Below are 19,581 nucleotides of genomic sequence, written 5' to 3'. Positions count from 1 at the left end.
ACACCTTTGTGTTTCCTTGGGTGTTGTTCTGTGTTCTAATTGCTATACAGATATAGGCAGCTGTTCTATTCTAACAACATCAGCATCCCTTGTGCATGAATTCTGGCACAATACAAATCTATTCCTCTTCAAAGCAACAGTAGAGAAGCTCCAGGTAGAGTTAATATTTCACTTTCCCAATGACAGAGGTACTTCCTTACCTGTACAGTTCTCGTTAGGCACCATATCTTCACAAGACTCATATTACGGAAAGTTTCATCCCCAATTGCTATTGCAGTGATTACGGATTTATCAAGCTGAAAGACATTAACTAATTTAGATAACTTTTTCTAAATACTTTTTATTACTATTCAGTCTCTCAAGCATTGTGCATTGTGAGCTAAAGAATGCAGAATTTGCTTATCATAAGTTGCAGAATGCAATGTACGGACAATGCTTCTAGTGAAGCTCTTATGACAAGTTTTTTTTAGTAATATGTCTGAGAAATTAGCAACAAACCCTTTCTAGCCATCAGTTTCAACCACCTGACTTATCTTGCATCTTTAAAGGATCTTATTTCATTCAAAAGTAGTGGAACGACATGTTTGATTTAATTTAAAGTTAAAACTTATCAACCGGGGAAGAGTAAGGTGTATAATTAGCAGTAATATAACGTATTTCTATATATCTATAATTTAAACTGCTTCCTGAAAATTTTAATTGATCTTTGTTGTGATGTTAAATGAGCCACACAGAGACTGGAGCTGCAGATGTAAAAGGTCTTTATTCAGCACATTCAGGAAGACCTGGTAGAAGACTCTCTCTTGGGAGAATCTCCAGAAAGAATCTACCAAGCAGTTCTCCCACGATGTCTCCTCTGCATGTCTGCTTGAGCTAAATAAAGACCTGTTACATCTATAGTTCTGGTTCTATGTGGCTCATTCAAAGTCACAATAACCTTTATTTTTTTCTTTGATTTTGAATTGACCAACTGTTGTTACATTAAGGGAAGAGTTACTGTGCTCTTCCACAATTTTGATGAAGCAACCATTGATATTTTAAAAGATGTAGAAAGCGAATTAATCATGTAACGTCGCTTAACCAGTTGAATTAACGCTCATTCCATCCTCTAATTAACAAAGGTTGTACATTGTGTAATCAGGTAGAAACAAGAATTTGAAGTCTATTAACTTTCCTCGTCCTTAAAAACATTCCATTCAGTTCACACTAATGCTTATGCTGTACACTTAACTGACACACTATTACACTAATACCTATCTTAGATTATAATAATATAGAAGGAGACCATTTGGTCCATTGGGCTGATGCTGGCTCTCATGGGAGCAATCCCATTCATCCCACTCCCCCCTCCTTATTTCCTTGTATCTCAGAACTTATTCTTGCTCACATATACCTATCAGCTCTCCTTTCAATAATTTTTGATTCAACCTACACTAATGGGTAATTTACTAATTACACTACCAGTGCATCTTTTGGGATGCAGTTGGAAACGGGGAGGAAATCCACACTACCACTCATCCTGACATTGGGTGCGCACTCCATACAAACAGCACCTGAGATCAGGATGGAACCCAGGTTCCTGGAGCTATGAGGCAGCTGCACTGTCTGCTGTGCCACTGTGCCACCATTACCGATTACCATTAATCCAAAACACCAGTACATTAGATGTATAACACAAGTAAGCATTGTTAGTAATAGAAGTAATGTCCCAACCTGTATAATGTGGTCAGTGAATGGATCGGTAATGATACCGAGAAGGTTGGGTGCATCGTTTCCTGTCTGGATTTTGAAGCTCCCCACCACAACCTTTGTGAGTCGGTACAGGAAACCGCTGGCAACTTCGATTGGCAGAAGTACCAACACAGAGAGCCAGTTGAAGCAATCGTGGACAGTGGCGCCTGCAAATGCCCTGAAATTAATTTAAGAAATATTTGGCAACAGAGAATAAGTTGAGTGAATTTTGTTTTGGAAATAAGCTTGAACGATTGAGTGAGCCAGTGAACGATATTTTTCCAGTTGGCCCTTTATTACACAGAAAACCTTAAGTTTGGCTTCTGTTTGCCCTGATCCTCACCAGAGTCACAAATGAGGTGGGGCAATTAGCCTCAAGGCTGCTCAAACAGGTGGGAAGTTTGGATAAGGTTGCTATGATCTGATAGCTATCCAGATATCCCTGGTGGAAATCAAATAATAGGATCTGTGTATCCTGTGGAGGATAGCATAAAATATTGGCTGGGTTTACCTTTCAACCCTGGTAAACTGCCCTTTACACACAACATTTCATCTACATTTTAATGGGTCACAAATTGTCTACATAGTGATTTCCAGATATGGCCTCACAACCTGCTGGATTTCACACCTCACAGTTGGGAAGTAGAAAATTTGGCCCTCAACTTGAGGAATGGCCAATTGGAAAATCTATTGGAGAACAGCCAAGTATTGATGAAACAAAACTACCAATACTTATCAGTGTTCTTAGAATATTGAGAATATTGATAGTATAAACAAAATGTGTGGGTTTATCTAAAAAAATAAATAGCCCTATGTATTTTCTAAATATACAGGGTACACTTTTGGTTACCCTGTTATAAGAAAGATGTAATTTAGCTGGAACGAGTACAAAAAAGATTTACAAGAATGTTGCCAGGACTCATGGACCTGAGTTATAAGGAAAGGTTGGTCAGGCTAAGACTTAATTCCTTGGCATGTAGGAGACTGAGAGGTATGCTTATAGAGGTGTATAAAATCATGAGGGGCATAGATAAGGGTGAATGAACACAGTCTTTTGCCCAGGGAAAGGGAATCAAAAACTAGAGGCCATAGGTTTAAGGCGAGAAGGGAAAGAATTAAAAGGGACCTAAGGAACAACTTCTTCACACAGAGGGTGGTGCATACATATATGGAATGAGCTGCTAGAGGAAGTGGTTGACACACATATAAGACAACACTTAAAAGACATTTGGACAGGTACGTGGATAGGAAAGGTTTAGAGGAATATGGGCCAAACCGGGCTAATGGGACTAGCTTAGATGGGCATCTTGGTCAGCATGAATAAGTTAGGCCAAAGGGCCTATTTCTGTGTTGTATTTTCTATGATTCTATAACAGGGCTAATTATTCACTGATTTTTGCAATGCCACAAGACCTCTTTGGGTTGTGTTTACTGTACCTCTATGGTACTCTGGGCTGGACATTCAGTCTTTGATCTCATCAAAGTCGTATTCAAATAATTTAGACAATTATTCTGGAAAGGAAAATGAAACAATAAATCCTTATTTTTAATTTCTGTCTCTTTGAGGTTGTAATTGGCATTCTACCTCAAAGGATAGAATATAACTTAGCACTGGTGTATGTAGCTTTGGTAGAAAGTGTTGACATGGTACTGTGGATAATCTAAAGGCCCTTCATTTAGGCACTATGAATCAGATTGCCTGAGTAATGAAGACAATTTATCCAAGATTTTGGAGAACTTGACAGAGCCAAACTCATTGTCCTCCTGGGCACAAGCCTACAAGATGCTTTGGAAAGTGCCCAACCTAATTGGCTTAAATTGGCTGCTGGATCATTAATGGTTTATCTTACCGTTTGAATTCATTTCTGTCCCCAGCTTGCATTAGAGCTACAATAGTGTTCGTTACTGAAGTTCCAATATTGGATCCCATGATAATTGGAATGGCAGATTGCACTCCCAGTACTAGAAAAAAACACAGATATATTGAGTGCTTGTATTCAAAATTTGAAAGGCAGGACCTGTTATATTATTATAAAAAGGCATAAGTTTCTCCCATGTATCTCTGATCCATCTGATTACTTCTGACAGGATCTGGAGATGACCAATAACTTACATTGACTGTCATCTGGTTCTCTGTCTAAAGTAATTACATCTCAAAATCTCAATTGCAGAACTAGGTTGGGTTTCATTAGATGGCTTTTTTTTTGAGAACCGTCAGTTCCAGGAACAGACTGCTGACTTGTTCAATGGGCATTTGTCCACCAAGCTTCATCAAGTTAAAGCCAAAGTATCAATCATATCATAAAGATGGTAGCAACTGATTAATATTAAGTAGGACCAGGGTGGTGTGCAGGACTAATTTTAGTTGTCCAAAAGGGTGGGAGAGGAATTTTGCGGGAGTTTTTTTGTCCCAAATTGGTCTGACCTTTCATTTGTTTTTATTGTGCTCTTAAAAAACAAATGATGTATTGTGTATGGGATGAAGAGTGCATATACCATAAAGCACAAGACTTTGTATTGTGTGGGATAGGCTGAACAGACAGAGGGACTATCCCTCTCCCTCACAGCTCATGTGTATCATGATTCTGTAACCAATCTTTTGCACTTGTTTATTTATTTTCATTGAGAAACGTGATAGATAGGCCAAGTTCTCATCACAATTAAACAAGAAGATCTGAATGAGAGAAGACTGGATTCACCAATCTCCCTGCACAGTGCTGGTCACCTGATCTGCCTTTTGGTATCCTCCCTCTCCTTGAATATAGTCCCATCACTGTGAACGAGAATGAGTTAATTTTGAAGTCTTGAATGGGATGGCAGCAAGTTTGGGGTTTGAAAGCTTTCACATTATAAGACCAAGGAAAGAATGGTAAAGTAAGGAGCTTTATAGCATTGAGGTCTGAAGAAAGAATGGATAGAAATTCCTGCAAAAAGGGCAGCCACTTTTATATTCTGCCTTTTTTCTTATCCATTTAAGTCCAGAAAGAGGTTCTATCCCAATGGGTTATAAAGATGAGTCTCAATTTTAGTACAGTTGCATTAAACTGTTAAAATTAAAGAAGCTGTAGTCCTCTACAGAATGGGAGTGATGAAGCTCTCATTCAAGCTTTTCAATAGGACCATTTGTTAAAGTTAGATACATGGATAGATGGGCCCTAGTAAACTTAAATAAACAAACCTGTCCCTTAATGTGATGGAAAGAGTTATGTGTATAGAAAGTCTAGGTTACAATGTGGAAATTGGACAAAGCTTATGATATTTTAAAATAAATCATGAAGATGTTGAACATAATATTAATCAACTAATTGAAAACAAAATCTAATAATGCCGACAATAACTGCAGGCAACATCAAGTTGCTTTCATACATAGAAAATTCCCCCAGGTTTCTTCACAAATAACCAGATGAAAATGGATCCAAGGAGAAAGAAAGCTAATGAGAAGAGTGACTAAGGGCATGGATGAAGAGATTTTAACAGGGCTCACAGAGGAAGAGCACTGAGTGGCAGAAGTGTTTGGAAGGGTGGCCAGACACTTCAAAGTGTGGGTCAGTGAAGGGTGGAAGACCAGAAGGAGGAGCAGGTACAATGGGAGAAGGGTGCAGGAGATTGGTGGATAGGGCAGTAAAAGGCAAGAGACTTTGAAAGGATAAAAGTCATGAGAGCCATAAAGAAAAGAATCTTAAATTGGAAGTGTTGGGTATTACAGAATATCATATAAGCAGCAGAATTTTGGAAGAGCTGCCACTTGGGGACGAAGGGGAAGAATATGCAAGAAGCTTTGGAATATTTGACAGCATTCGAAAATTGAAAAAAAACTATGTACTGGAAATCTGAAGTACAGATTGAAACTCCCTCATTTGACATTCTGTGGTCTGGCAACTACCATGGTCGGGCATGTTTTGAATCTGTAGTGCTGATCGATATCAATTAACTGATTCTAGCTAAGATCTAAAATTAACTAATATCTGTACTAACCTGTAGCTAATTAACCTACCAGTGCAACTTCTGAGATCTCAGCTGACAGCATTTTCGACTTAAGGGAAACTTCGGGTTACGGACAGAGTTCTCAGAACCTTTACCTGACCCAGGGAGTGTTCGTACTTAAAAAGGACAGATCTCCTGCTCCAAGCAAGATGATTGGGGGCAATTTCTGTGGCCAGTATTTCCTGTGGTCCAGCACCGGTTAAGATCTCGATGGTGATGGACCCAAGAATTTCAACCTGTGACACCAGAAATGATGGAAATACTCAGCAAATCAGGCAACATATGTGGAAAGAGAAACAGAGTTTACCTTTGATCTGAAACATTAACTATGTTCCTCTTTACATTGATGCAGCTTGACCTGTTAACTTTTTCTGGCATTTTCTGTTTCTGTTTTGGAATATTCAAGTCTAGAAGTGACAGATACACCAGGTTGGATTAGAGACAGGGGATGTTGGGAAGGCTGAAGGGGTGCTCTTTGTGCGGATATAGGATCAGGAGCTCACCTCTGGGTCAATTAGGACACTGAGACTGCTGATATTCTGGATCTATCTCAGGATGTGGCAGAGAAGGGGGACGTATTCCATGATAACTCTATGGAATTTGATGGGCCCCTAAGATAATGGCTTTAATATTCCTAAAATATCAATTGCCCCATTATTTTAAACAACTGGCTTTTAATTAGTAATCGTTTCTGCTAAAATACCACACAGAGATAGTCATCAATCAATAATATAATCACAGGTATCATCAGCACAGTCAGCAGTCATTCCTTGGCTTTGTTTTTTCAGTTTCGATTATGTCTACAAGCTACAAAGAGGAGAACATGTGAGAGCCAACATTTTTATCTGGTTTTCTTCTATGAAGTCACTTTTCTGTGGCAGCATCTTAATTGGGAATCATAGTTGTCAGATCTTGGTGTCACTAAATGGGCCATGAGAGTCAATCAGTTCTGAAGTCCATATACATTACAATTGTCAATAATGTTTTTGCTTGACTGACAATGGTTTATTTTTCTGTCTCCAGTTTCCTGCCTCTACTTCCCATGTTTTTGTGATCTTAATGTAGTCAGGGCAAGTTTACTTACATCCTGATGACACCATGCTGACAATGATGGAGGTTGAAGTACTTGAGCTTTGGACCAGGACAGTGACCAAGATTCCCACCACAAGCCCAGCCACGGGATTGGACAGGATTGCATTGTCCTTAAAAATATCACCTGCCACCTTGCCTGAAAGAGAGAGACTTCATTGGCACATGCCCTTCAAGATAGACACAAGCATGCTTGTCACGGTTGAGCGAGCTAATTTAAATTACCTCTGGCTGGACGTATTCAGTTTTGGAACAGAGAGGCTGAGCTGGAAATTAATATGTGGTGTGCCCATTTTACAGTTATAAATGGAGCACACCAGTTACTGCAAAACTTTGTGTCTTAGGATTGTCAGGTCTAGTTGCTAAGTCATCTGGATGCACACCAAAAAGGATTTTATATGCTTCAAGAAGATCAGCCTTCATTCTTCTAAACTCCAAAGAAAACAAGTCTAACTTTTTAAACCATTTATGATAGGTCAACCTAGTAAATGTTGATTGCCCCCAGTGCTCATAAATCTTTAATTAAATAAGGGAACAAAATCTGTATCTACTACTCAAGCTGTGGTCTCGTCCTGTACACAATGAGGACTTGGATCTGAAGTGGGAAGAATGAAACAACCATTACCTCCAGCAAGTTGAAAGGCTGCACTGAGAACATCGAGAGAGCACACAAACATATAGAGAAAGCTAAAGAGGAGCAGTATCTTCATTATTGAGTTCAAGATCAATCTCACTTTCCCTTTTGCTTCCAGCTCTGAAATAAAAGCAAAGATATTTCTCTTTTTTTTTATCAGTTGTGTTAAGAGTTATCTTTATTGTTGAAAATGGCTCATCACTTTCAATCTTAAATGTCGGCTGTATGTATACATTCATAATTTGTCACAGGGTAAATAAACAATAGTAAATTCATTTCCAACACCAGTCCCATGCTTTCCCATCAGAAATACTCCCAGATCTCTGGTTCCTATTTCCCTGTTGAATTCATCCAACAGCATTCCCATTCCACTATTTCCACAGCTGAGCCATGAAAACATTTAGTTTCATTTACCTAAACTCTTCACTTTTAAATTCTTGTCCAGCTTAGCTTGTGTTACCAGACCAGAAATTCAAAATTTAAAATGTTCAGTTTGTAAGAGGGCCTTGAAGCTCCTGAATTGTCATTAAAGCTGATGAGGTTCACCAATGTCCTTTATAAAAGGAAATATTCCATCCTTCTTCAGTCTGATACAATAACACAGTTGACACTGAAATCTCTTCTGAAGATTATAGATACATATAATCTCTGAAGAATAGCACTAGACTGCTACTCCAGTCAAGAACCAACCAGCAGCATTTACAGAATACCTAGAGATGGACATTAAATGTCAGCCTGGTCAGCAACCCCCTTTTCCCAAAACCAAAACTTAAAAAAACATCATCTCTATCTTTGCAAAACATACAAAAAGGAAGCAGAGTGGTGTAACTAGTGGAGGTGCTGTCTCATAGCTCCAGTGACCTGGGTTCAATCCTGACCTGGGATCCTGTCTGAAACAACACACAAAGGAGCCAGAGGAACTCACGAGGTCAGGCAGCATCTATGGAGGGAAATGGATAGTCGATGTTTCAGGACTAGAAAGAGGGGAGATAGCTAGTATAAAGAGGTGGGGGGAAGAGGTGGAGCAAGAGCTGGCAGGTGATGGGTGGATCCAGGTGAGGGGTGTGATAGGCAATGAGGGAGGGGGAGAGTGGGAATGATGTAAGAAGCTGGGAGATGATAGGTGGAAGTAACAAAGATCGGAAGAAGATGGAATCTGATAGGAGAGGACAGTGGAACATGGAATAAAGGTCTGTCTGTGTGGAGTTTGCATGTTCTCCATGTGACCAGAAGGGTTTTCCCTGGATGGTTCATTTTCCTCCCACATTTCAAAGATATGCTGGTGAGTTAAGTAACCGCCGTAAGTTACTCCTCAATTTAGATAAGTGGAAAAAGAATCAAAAGATCATGTGAGAGGAAATAATTTGCAGAGCTTCCAGGGAATAAAAGGAGGAATGGGACTGATGGGAGTTGGCATGGAGCTGATGGTGTGTATCCCTCCCCACCATTAGTAGTATCGACAGGAGGCACTGTCTCAAGAAGGCAACATCCATTGTCGAGGATCCCCACCAACTGGGCCACATCATCTTCTCACAGCTACTATCAGGCAGGAAGTACAGAAGCCACACCACTAGGTTCAAGAAAAGCTACTTGCCTTCTACCATTTGTTTCTTGAACCAACCAGCTAAACCTTAATCACTACTACAGGTTAGCAACTGTTACAACTCTGATCACTTTGCACTGAAAGGGACTTTGATTTTTTTTATTCTAGTTGTGTTTTTTTCTTGCAAAAATTGTGTATAATTTATGTTTAATTTATGTTTTTCTTGTGAATGCTGCTTGTATGATGCTGTGTGCCTGTGATGCTGCTGCAAGTAAGTTTTTCATTGCACCAGTGTATACATGTACTTGTACATATGACAATAAACTCAACTTCAACTTTGAATGACCTCCTTCTGTGTTATAATGGGTAAATAATCCTTGTTTTTGATTTCAAAATTTTGACAGTAGCCTGTTCAGGCCCATTATGAATTCTTGAATAAGTTCTAACTAATTAATCCATTTCTGTTTTTCTTCTTTTGTTGCTCTCTTAGACCCATCCTGTTTTGCTAAGACATTAGCACTGTATGTTGGCACATAAATTAAACGCATTGAGCTCATGCAAAGTTAAATGTGTAAAATTAGCTGATGTCACAAAAGGCTGTGGGACTAATTTTGGGTCGAGACCCTTCATCTGGAGTGAAAGGTCTCAACCTAAACATCAGCTGTCCATTTCCTTCCACACATGCTGCCCGACCCGCTGAGTTCCTCTAACAGCTTGTTTTTTTGCTCCAGATTCCAGCATCTGCAGTCTCTTGTGTCTCCTCTTTGAGCAAGCTGTTGGTCACCTAATTTCTTGTGATGTGGTTCCATTGTCAGTTTTGTTTTATAAGGTCCCTGTGAATTGACATGAGGCATTTTATATATGCAAGTGGTCCTTGTGATTGCTGAACCTCTTTTTTCCCTCTTATTTCTTTGCTCAGTAGTACATCCATCACTTTATTAGACATTACTCTTCAGGTCGGCATATTAGCCTGCTTTTGCAAAGCTTGACTGACCAGTCATGTGTTCCCAGCATGCTCTTGGTGATCCAATTACATAACATTCCTGCAAAGATGGCTCTCCATTTGGGAATGCATAATTGCACCTATTTATCCATGTTGATTGATAAATAATATTTACAGGCTCAATAGCAAAAGAATATCCAATAAAACAAACAAGGAGTTGGGGGAAAATGTTCTATTGGGTTGTTTGTTCAAATTAATGGCCCACCACTTACCTCTCCATTGAGGCACGTTTGAATTGTCCAGCCTGGAGAATGCCCAAGCCTTAGCCGAATGCGTGTCGATCTCAAACTTGTCCATGCCGTCCACCAGGTTGACAGATGACCCCGGGCAGAGATATCCATGGTCCGAGTGGGGAACCCCTCCCACCGCTGGGAGAGGGTATGGTTTAGTGCCAGCCACCCCATGCATGCCTGTCAAGGTAGAACACAACATTAGTGATGCTCTTTGTTCTCCTTCAGCTGTCACTTTCCCCTCCAAGCTCCCAGGCCCTAGAATTTCCATTCCTTCAGACATTAGTATATATTGGAAAATTGGGCAAAGTTAGCTTACAGCTTCCTGACTTGTGAGTCTAAAACTATCACTGAACATCTTCTACTTGGGTAGGAAGACAGGTATTGGAAAAGAACGAGCATTTACATAAGCAAAAGCACATATGAATAATGTTTAAGAGCTCCCACCAGTGGTCCAGGAAACTCATTTCGTGCCTAGTATAGTCATAGAGCCTGATTTGACTCAGATTTGATCTCAACTTTCAGAAGGAATATTGAACCAAGTCTCTATCTGCACAGTCAGGTGGGTGTGAAAGAGTCTGCCTCACTGTTGCAAAGAAGTTATGGGGTACTTTCCTTCATATCTGAGCTGATAATTTTTTCCTCAACCAATGACACCGGAACAGCTTATAACATTGCTGTTTTTTGTGATCTGGCACACTTTCTATATTGCAATAGGCTACAAAGCTCTGTGGGAGGATCCATTAAAGTGAAAGGTGCTATTTAATAATATACACTTTCTTTTTCCCCGACCGGGGAAGAGAAAAACAGGATCTCTATCCTTGACCACTGGCCCAGCTGATATCAATTCCTACCTGCAGAAATTGAGTTAACACAGATAAGTGATCATTATTGGATGAAAGAAATTTCCATTGGGAAATTAGACTGGACATTTCCATGCTCTAATCAGGTAGCATGTATTTTGCTTATCCAGCACTAGCCATGAATTAGCTGAATGACATCACTGGTGACAAAACACCAGCTCTGCACTTACCAACATAAACTGAAGAGTTAGGGTACAAGCTGTGACCTGCATTAAACAGTAACCATACAACCAGAAGCACATTGTGTTAGTTTGAAGCTTTTCCCAGTATTTATGACTCTCATGACATTACGAGACCTCCCTGGGCAGCTTCTGAGCTAACTGCAGGCTGTCCACCCCCTTCCAAAATCCACAGAGTGAGCTATAACCAACAGGTTGTGTTTCTGTTGCTCTTAACTGCTGTGATACGCTTTCAATAGATGCCTCGATGGTGACACTGTTGCCAGCTCCTTACTACCACAGAAGTCATTATGGCAATGAGCAGCCACTCAGGGTGGGTGGGAGAGCCTTGGGGCAGGAGAAAAAGACATGCCCGTTGACCTATTCACAGAGAGTTTTCAGAGATACCACACCCTGCCTTGACCTTTCTGATGAACAATGTATTTGCAGGCTCAGTTTTCTCAAGCTGTCCTCACTGAGATGTGATATTCTGTGGGAAGACTATCATGTGTATGTTTTGAGTTATAGATATAATGTAATATGTAATCTAAATCATATAAAGTCATGCTCTCATGCTTGGACTGCACTCTCTATGAGGTCAAGGTCACCTTCACTCTCACCACAAGATCCTCACCACAAGATCTTTTCAAGTGTCCGCAGCCACTACTTCTGCACTGATATGCCCATAAGGCCTCTTATAAATGACCTGGACTTTTTCCTCGACAGAGTAGGTTTTGACCCCCTCACTCTTTGTAGAACATCAGATGATGACTTTAACATCTTCATGACTTCATCATCTGGGAAACCATACTTCCACTTTCTGTGTCCAGCACTGCCTGGAGGGGTGGATCCTGAGGGTCAGAGGCTATCTTCTACTTCCGCTGGCTGCTTACACCAATTTGTGGTCCTACTAAAGCTGATGAGCACAACACAAGACCCACACAGAATCATTGTGCAAAACACCACCGGTCTTCAGAAAATGATGTTCCAGTTACTGCATTAGATAGGTAGAGTCCTAATAAATGAGGATAATAATAAGTGAAGATAGCAGCTGGTGTTGGGGGAGAGTAGCAAGTAGATCTGAAACCCGAGGACCTCCAGATACAGGCTAAAGAGCGCAGGAGAATGAGTAGCAGGAGTCTGAGGAATGCTACCATTGATATCCCAGCAGAACATCATCAGCCTCATCTCCCAGCAACGAAGAGGACAGAGACATTGACTGCCCAGGCTCTACCCCAGGCTGACTCTGACAGCTTGAGAGGCCACATCCCAGGCTCACCAACTACAGAGAGGTTCACTTTGTTTGGAATGGGGATTATTTCTTATCAGAAGTGTCTCTTTTTTGGGGAGGATATTTTAATTTTAAATAATTTTAGTTGAATATTTTATTTTAGAATACCTGAACATTTCAGAATATTCGTGAATGACGAAAACATTCACGGACGTTGAATCTCACTGATGGCCAGTGAGAAAATAAAATTTTCTCACTGGCCATGCAATGGGCTGAATCATGCTGATGGCTCCTGACAGTTCTATAGACAACAGTCAGCTATCTACAGTGCACAACTGACCTCTCACTGACAGTTCTGCAGACAACAGTCAGCTATCTACAGCAGGGGCATCTGACCTATCATTAAGAAAATACTCTGCTTACCTGTTCAGTGCACAATAATGGATGACCTCATATGTTTCCATATTACACTCCATTTGCCATGTTTTTGCCCCTCCCTCAGCTAATCTATATTCAATGGTAGCTTCTTTACATGCTCCTCCCTACTCAATGTGAACTGAGCCCTCATGCAGTCGTAGAGTCCTACAGCATGGAAGCAGGCCCTTTGGCCCAATGGGTCTGTACTGACAATCAGGCACCCATACTTTAGCAGTATTCTTTGCTTAGGTGTCAGACCCTTGTTTTGGATTGAGACATCATCTTCAAACACATTATAACATTCTATCATAATCAGCCACATATTTTATGATGTAGAGGATCAGATCATGTTTATGTCTTTTTTGAACACGGAATATAGAACATTACAGCACAGTACAGGCCCTTGGGCCCACGACATTGTGCCAACATTTTATCCTGCTCTAAGATCTATCTAACCCTTCCCTCCCACATAGCCCTCCATTTTTCTATCATTCATGTAGCTATCTAAGAGTCTCTTAAATGTCCGGTATTTATCTGCCCTCACAACCTCTGCCGGCAGTGCATTCACGCACCCACCACTCTCTGTGTAAAATACTTGCCCTTGACATCCCCCTTATACATTCCTCCAACCACCTTAGAATTATGCCCCCTCATGTTAGTCATTTTCACCCTGGGAAAAAGTCTCTGACTGTCCACTCGATCTATGCCTCATCATCTTGTACACCTCTATTAAGTCACCTCTCATCCTCCTTCTCTCCAAAGAGAAAAGCCCTAGCTCACTCAACCTATCCTCATAAAACCTACTCTCCAATCCAGGCAGCATCCTGGTAAATCTCCTCTGCACCCTCTCTAAAGCTTCCACGTCCTTTTTTGTCAATATTCCAATCAAAAGAGTGTCTTATTGTTTAAGGGTAACCCCACAGTTCGATACCATTGATAATTGCACATGGCAGGCGAGGTGAGTCAGGTGCTCCCCCATTTGGGAGGTTGATGGGTGCACGGTGCACTGTCCTGGGACTGGCTGGGCTTGCTCCGCGATGTGATGCCATCATGCTCCAAGTCTACACAGTAGAAAAGGACATGTCATTCTCTTGGAAGTGTTACTACAACTATATTTCACATTTTGAAACAGAATAAGTTGTTGACAGCTAATCTATAATAACTTGAAAAAAGAAAATCAGAGACTTGGTTTTGGAAGCAAAATAAATTATATCATCCAAAATCAAATAGATGCTATAAATCTGAACAAAAAACAGAATGCTAAAGATGCTCGGCAGTTCTACTGAGAGGTTTCCAGTCTGAAGCATTAATTCTGTTTTTCTCTCTGTGGTTGCTGCTTGACCTGCTGAGCATCCCCAGAATTTTCCGTGTAGGTTATATCATTTTGCATGAGATTTTCACAATGCATTTTGCATGGGGTGAAAATCAAACATATTTTGTGATATATATAATATGCATATTACAAGTGATGGAGATAATTTATGGGATGTTAATTATACAAATTTCCATGGGTTTTATACCAGAGCTATTGTAAGAGTTTCATATTATCTCTGTGCCTACTGCAATTCAATTCTATCTCTCACCAGGGGATTTAGGATAAGGATGATAGCACAAAAACTACTGCACTACTGAATGTTGAAAGTGCAAAGTTTGAGGAAGCTGGAAAATGCCCAAGTTTGGATGTCTCCATTAAAGTTTCGAAGAACGAGAAGTGATCTCACTGGTGTACAAGGTTCTTAAAGGCCTTGATAGAGTAAATGTTTCCCCTGGTAAGGCTGTCTAGAACCATAGTTCACAGTCTCAAAATAAGGGGCTGGCCACGCAGGACAGAGACAAGGAAACATTTTTTCATCTGGAGAGTAGTGAAGGTTTGGCATTCTCTACCCTAAGGGGAGGGGCAATACAGAGGCCTGATCAGAGAGTATAGTCAAGACAAAGAGAAATAGATTCTTGAAGATGAAGGGAATCAAAGGATATGGGATATGTAGGAGAGGAGTGCCAAGGCAGAGAATCATCCATGATCTTATTGAATACAGAGTAGATGCAAGGGGCCAAATGTTCTATTCTTGCTTCCATAACATTCCCTGGTGCCCATATCTGCTCTAACATGAGACCAGAGTCCTTGTCCCAAATTCCAGGAATGTATTAGAAAACCTAAACATCCTGAGCCAATCTTCTCTTTAAATGCAAAGCAGAGTTTTCCTAGAACCAAATGGGTAAAAGAAAAGAAATTTTACACACAAAGAAAGATGGTCATTGTTGTTCAATCATCTTGGCCCCTGGACATCAGTGCAGGATTTTCTTAAGGCAGTGTTCTCAGCCTAACCATCTTCAGATGTTTCATTAATGACCTTCCTTCCCTCATAGGCCAGAGGCTGATGAGTAAACAATGCTCAATTCCTCTACAGCTCCTCAGAACAGAAAGCAGTCCACAGCTGCATGCAGCAAGAGCTAAACAACAGTCAGCCTTGGGCTGAGAATTTGAAAGCAATATTCAGTGCTCAAAAGTACAAGGCATGACCACCTTTAATAAGAGGGAGTTTAACCAGCTACCCTTGCTATTTGATGGTATTACCCTTACTAAATCACCCACTATTAACATCTTGGAGATCACCATTGATTAATAACCAAAAACTCAATTGACCAGGCCAATAGAATGGACGAATACATGGCAGATGAAGTTTAATGTGTGGAAATGCCATGTGATGTATTTTGGTTGGAAGAACGAGGAGAAGTAATATAGAATAGAATATACTGTCTAAAATGGGTGCAAAACAGAGGGATCTGGGGTATGAGCATATAAGATAATGAAAGTGGCAGGACAGGATGAGAAAGAATACACAATTCAGTGCTTTGTCAATAAGGGCAGAGGGTATAACAGCAGCAAAGTCATGCTGAATCTTTATACAACATGGGTCTGGTTTCAACTCTTGTTGTATCATTGAAGGAAGGATGTGAAAACAATGGAGAGGTTCTGGGGAAGATTTACAAGAACGATCTCTGTGATAAGGGATTACAGTTACAGCAATAAATTGAAAGTGCTGGAGAAGAGAAGGGAGATTTTATTGATGTATATTGAATAATGAAGATCTGGATTGAGTGAGTCTTGATAGACTTTTTTTTGATGGATGAGTCACTGACTTGAGGTCATAGGTATAAATAAAGGGAAAGAGATTTAAGAGTGACATGAGAAAAAGAGTGACATGTATTTTACAGAGGTTGGTTGGAAACTGGAATGCACAGCCTGCAGGTGTGGTGGAGATAGGTTCCACTGTGGTCTTACAAGTGGATAAGAGGGAACTGGATAAATACAAGGTGGAGAAAAATTTGCAGAGGTACAGAGAAAGGACCAGTGGATAGAACTGGTGAGTTGTCCTTCCAGAGAGCTGGCATGGTCACAATAGACAGAATTAGCTCCTCTGTAGTGGAACCATTCTATGATTCTGTGAAGATAAATACTGTGCCTGGTCAGAGGATGGGTATCTTGTGGCAAGACACAAGAGGTACTTCCTACTCACCTGGATGAGTGCAGATCCAACAACATATAAAGAGCTCCACACCAATCAGGACAAAGTTGCCCTCTTCCATTGGCTGTTCATCCACTACCTTAAACACCTATTCCCTCCTTTTCCACCATGCTGAACCATAGTGTCTACCATCTACAAAGTGCTTTGTAATTATTCACATAGGCTACTCTGACAGCATCTGCAGAGTCGCAACCTCTTCCACCAAGGACAAGGACAAAAGGCACATTGGGACATTACCACCTGTATCTCCTCTCCAGGTCATACACCATCTTGTCCTTTAAGTATATTTCTGCTCCTTCATCTAAATTCACTTACTCCATATCCAACACCACTGTGGGAATACCTTCACCAGAAGGACTGTAGTAGTTCAAGGAGTGGCTCAACACCATACCTCAAGGGCATTGGGGGATTGCCAATAAATTCTGGTCTTGCCCGAATACATTACAAAAAATGAATAAGAAAAATCTACATTTCCCCAGAAATGTTAATATTTAAAGGATCAACTCTCAAACTACATTCTTTGACCTCACTGAGGTCTCTGACTTCCTTAAACTTCAGATACAACCCTGATTATATGTCTTGATTGCCTTGCCTTTGGAGCAAGGTGGCCAACACAAAGGAACAAGGTAACCTCAACATTAACCAAATTCATCCAATGCCTAGTTTGTTCAGACTATCTGAAATTTGCCCCAATTTTGGCAGATTCAAACATATAAAATATTTTTTGTCATTCTCCTCCTACTTGGATATTTTGCAGAGAATGTATCTGAGTCTATGATGGTCATAATGATTGAAGTAATCGACAATATCACTTTAGCCAGCTTTCACTAAAGCAAAAAATGATCATGTACTTACAATTCCAATATGGAAAATTAATTTCAGCTGCAGCTCCAGCATAAAATAATTATGTTATAATTGAAAACCAGAGTCCTGCTCTACTTGTGTAACCCATCCATATTTTGTTATTTTCTACTCTTCTGGCTGTTTGGCTTCCTGGGTATCTAAACCCCACCACTGGGGACAGAACCCTCAGCTGACTTTCCTCTCTGAAACTCCCTAAGCTCCTTGTCTTTCCTTCCTGGCCACCCTCAAAACCTGAGCAAAATCAGTATTTGATCAAAGCTTCAATCCTTTCGTTTCCACCTCACCTTCATGTCTATCCCATTCTACTGAAGCTCATATTACTCTCTTTTAAAATTGTAAGCTATTAGTTATTTCTTCCTACAAAAGGAAGTATGATAACAAACCCATAGATTTCACCTTTTTTTATATTGTTATAAAATTGTATCTTAACAAAAACATTAATTACCAATATCCCTGAACTTTTGCCTTAACTTAACTTAGTGTGATCACTTTTTAAGCATACTGGTACATCAAGACTGTCTTTAAGAACCAACCAAGCAAAATAAATTGCAAACATTTAGTCAGGAAGATTAATTGTCCAAGTTTGTTCCTATGGATTTTGTTGAACATGGCATTTATTAGTTAATTCTCCAGTTTGGACATAGAAGTTTAAAGACATGCTATTTTAACTTAAATCCATATCCTTCTGGTACATGAAAATTGAACCCAATTGCTTATCTGTTAAATTCTGTATTAAAGCACCACGTATACCATATTGCAAATCTATTAAAAATAACTCAGTAAAAGTAATGAATATAATGAAAGAACTTTAATCAAATCCCACTTTATTAAATTTAAGTGATATATTATTTTTTTCATTCATGTTATATTTAAATAGAAAGGTGAATTCATACACATGTATGACATTTGCCTCATGTGAAATACAAATGCTATTAGTACACAAAATTTCATTTCATAGATTTATTGCTGCGCCAATACATGTTTTTGCCTTACCTGAATTTGGAACAGGTTTCCACATGTGAGTTCTTACATTCAAGTACTTGACCCAGTTTGAGAAGAAAGAATTTAGACACTTTTTTTTATACTCAGACCAAAAGAGCAAAGTCTGGAGTGTCAAACTCACAAAGCATGCACCTGCAATAACTAACCACTGCTTAGGAAGCTGAACGTTGTTAATTTATAATCAATTTTTGGTCTGAAAAATGCTGACACTGCAAGAGCTGGGACTGTGTATTCTTGCAAATCGCAGTTCAGACATAAATAACACAACTTGCCTAATTCAGTAAAATCTTTGAAACGGGCAGAAACAGTTTAATGTTTTTTTTGGCAATTATTAGGTAAAGTAGATTGATATTGATAGTTAGAACTCACACACGGGATAGACAACTTTCCTGAACCAGTGAGTAAGGAAGAGGGAGTAGGTAAAATGGAATGCTTCCATTTCTCATTCTGATTTCAGTTTAATGGTGATGGATTTGGTGGTGAAGAAGTGCAAGTTGGAGCCTTAAAACAGGTATAGAGCTGAATGGTATTTTATACCATTATTAAGTTGATTCTATAGCATCACTAACTTTAAGCCCTCCCAGGCATGACACAACATAAGTCACTCTACCCAAGAAATGTGCCTTTGTCTCAGAGTAATATCCATTCCTAATCTTGGAATTACCCAGAGGTGATAGAACAGCACTATACAAATTCAAGCCCTTCTTTTCTTATTACTTATGTCTCATTTAACACTCAGACCAAATGCGTGGGTAGTGAAACTACCAAGTAAAATATTAAAAATGCAAAGGCTCCTCTTGCATCATTTCTGAGGTGAGCTGTGACATCAGTGACTAATGTTAATTATGCCAATTGCATATTAGATTTAATGGGATGGCTAGTGTCCTACATTATATTAGAGTATGAGGTTAAAAATAATTCTAATTTTAGAGTTCAGAAGTTTACAAAAAGCTTTAATTGGGCAGCTGTGTGTGTGTTTTAATTAGCGGTTTATTCTTGCGTATGTGTTCATTTAATGCAACCTTGCTTCATTCTATCCCTAGTCACGTCTTTAGCTGTCCAATGCCCTAAAATTTGAAGCTCTTTCCTGAAACTTCTCCGGCACTTTGACTCTCTCCTTTTCTCTCTCATCTTTCAAGGCACTTTAGAAAATCCTGTACTTGAACTTATCTTCAGTGAAGTAAACTATTTTCTTTGGTTGCAATGTGGGCTCCCCCACATTGAAAGAGATTAAATGAAGTTTCACATCAAACTATAGAAATTTATAGCTCAAAATCAGGCCAATAATAGAGTTACCCCTGCTGC

The 19,581-nt window shown here is 39.8% G+C and overlaps 1 protein-coding gene across 1 annotated transcript in view; it reads right to left on the bottom strand.

Moving 5' to 3' along the window:
* LOC127569281 (sodium-dependent phosphate transport protein 2A-like) overlaps positions 1–18,311 on the bottom strand; it is a 30,990-nt gene extending 12,679 nt beyond the window's left edge. The window contains exons 1-8 of the mRNA XM_052013776.1: positions 18,268–18,311; positions 13,815–13,944; positions 10,197–10,394; positions 7,430–7,558; positions 6,800–6,943; positions 3,582–3,693; positions 1,714–1,909; positions 201–296 (exon numbers count right to left, since the gene is read on the bottom strand). Coding sequence (XP_051869736.1) covers positions 201–296; positions 1,714–1,909; positions 3,582–3,693; positions 6,800–6,943; positions 7,430–7,558; positions 10,197–10,394; positions 13,815–13,935 — 996 coding nt within the window. The 5' untranslated portion in view covers positions 13,936–13,944; positions 18,268–18,311. The remainder of the gene's footprint in view (positions 1–200; positions 297–1,713; positions 1,910–3,581; positions 3,694–6,799; positions 6,944–7,429; positions 7,559–10,196; positions 10,395–13,814; positions 13,945–18,267) is intronic.
* Positions 18,312–19,581: the final 1,270 nt, after the last annotated feature.

The sequence above is a fragment of the Pristis pectinata genome, chromosome 4, assembly GCF_009764475.1.
Source record: "Pristis pectinata isolate sPriPec2 chromosome 4, sPriPec2.1.pri, whole genome shotgun sequence".
In the NCBI taxonomy this organism is placed as follows: Eukaryota; Metazoa; Chordata; class Chondrichthyes; order Rhinopristiformes; family Pristidae; genus Pristis; species Pristis pectinata.
This window is presented reverse-complemented; position numbering and strand designations above follow the sequence as displayed.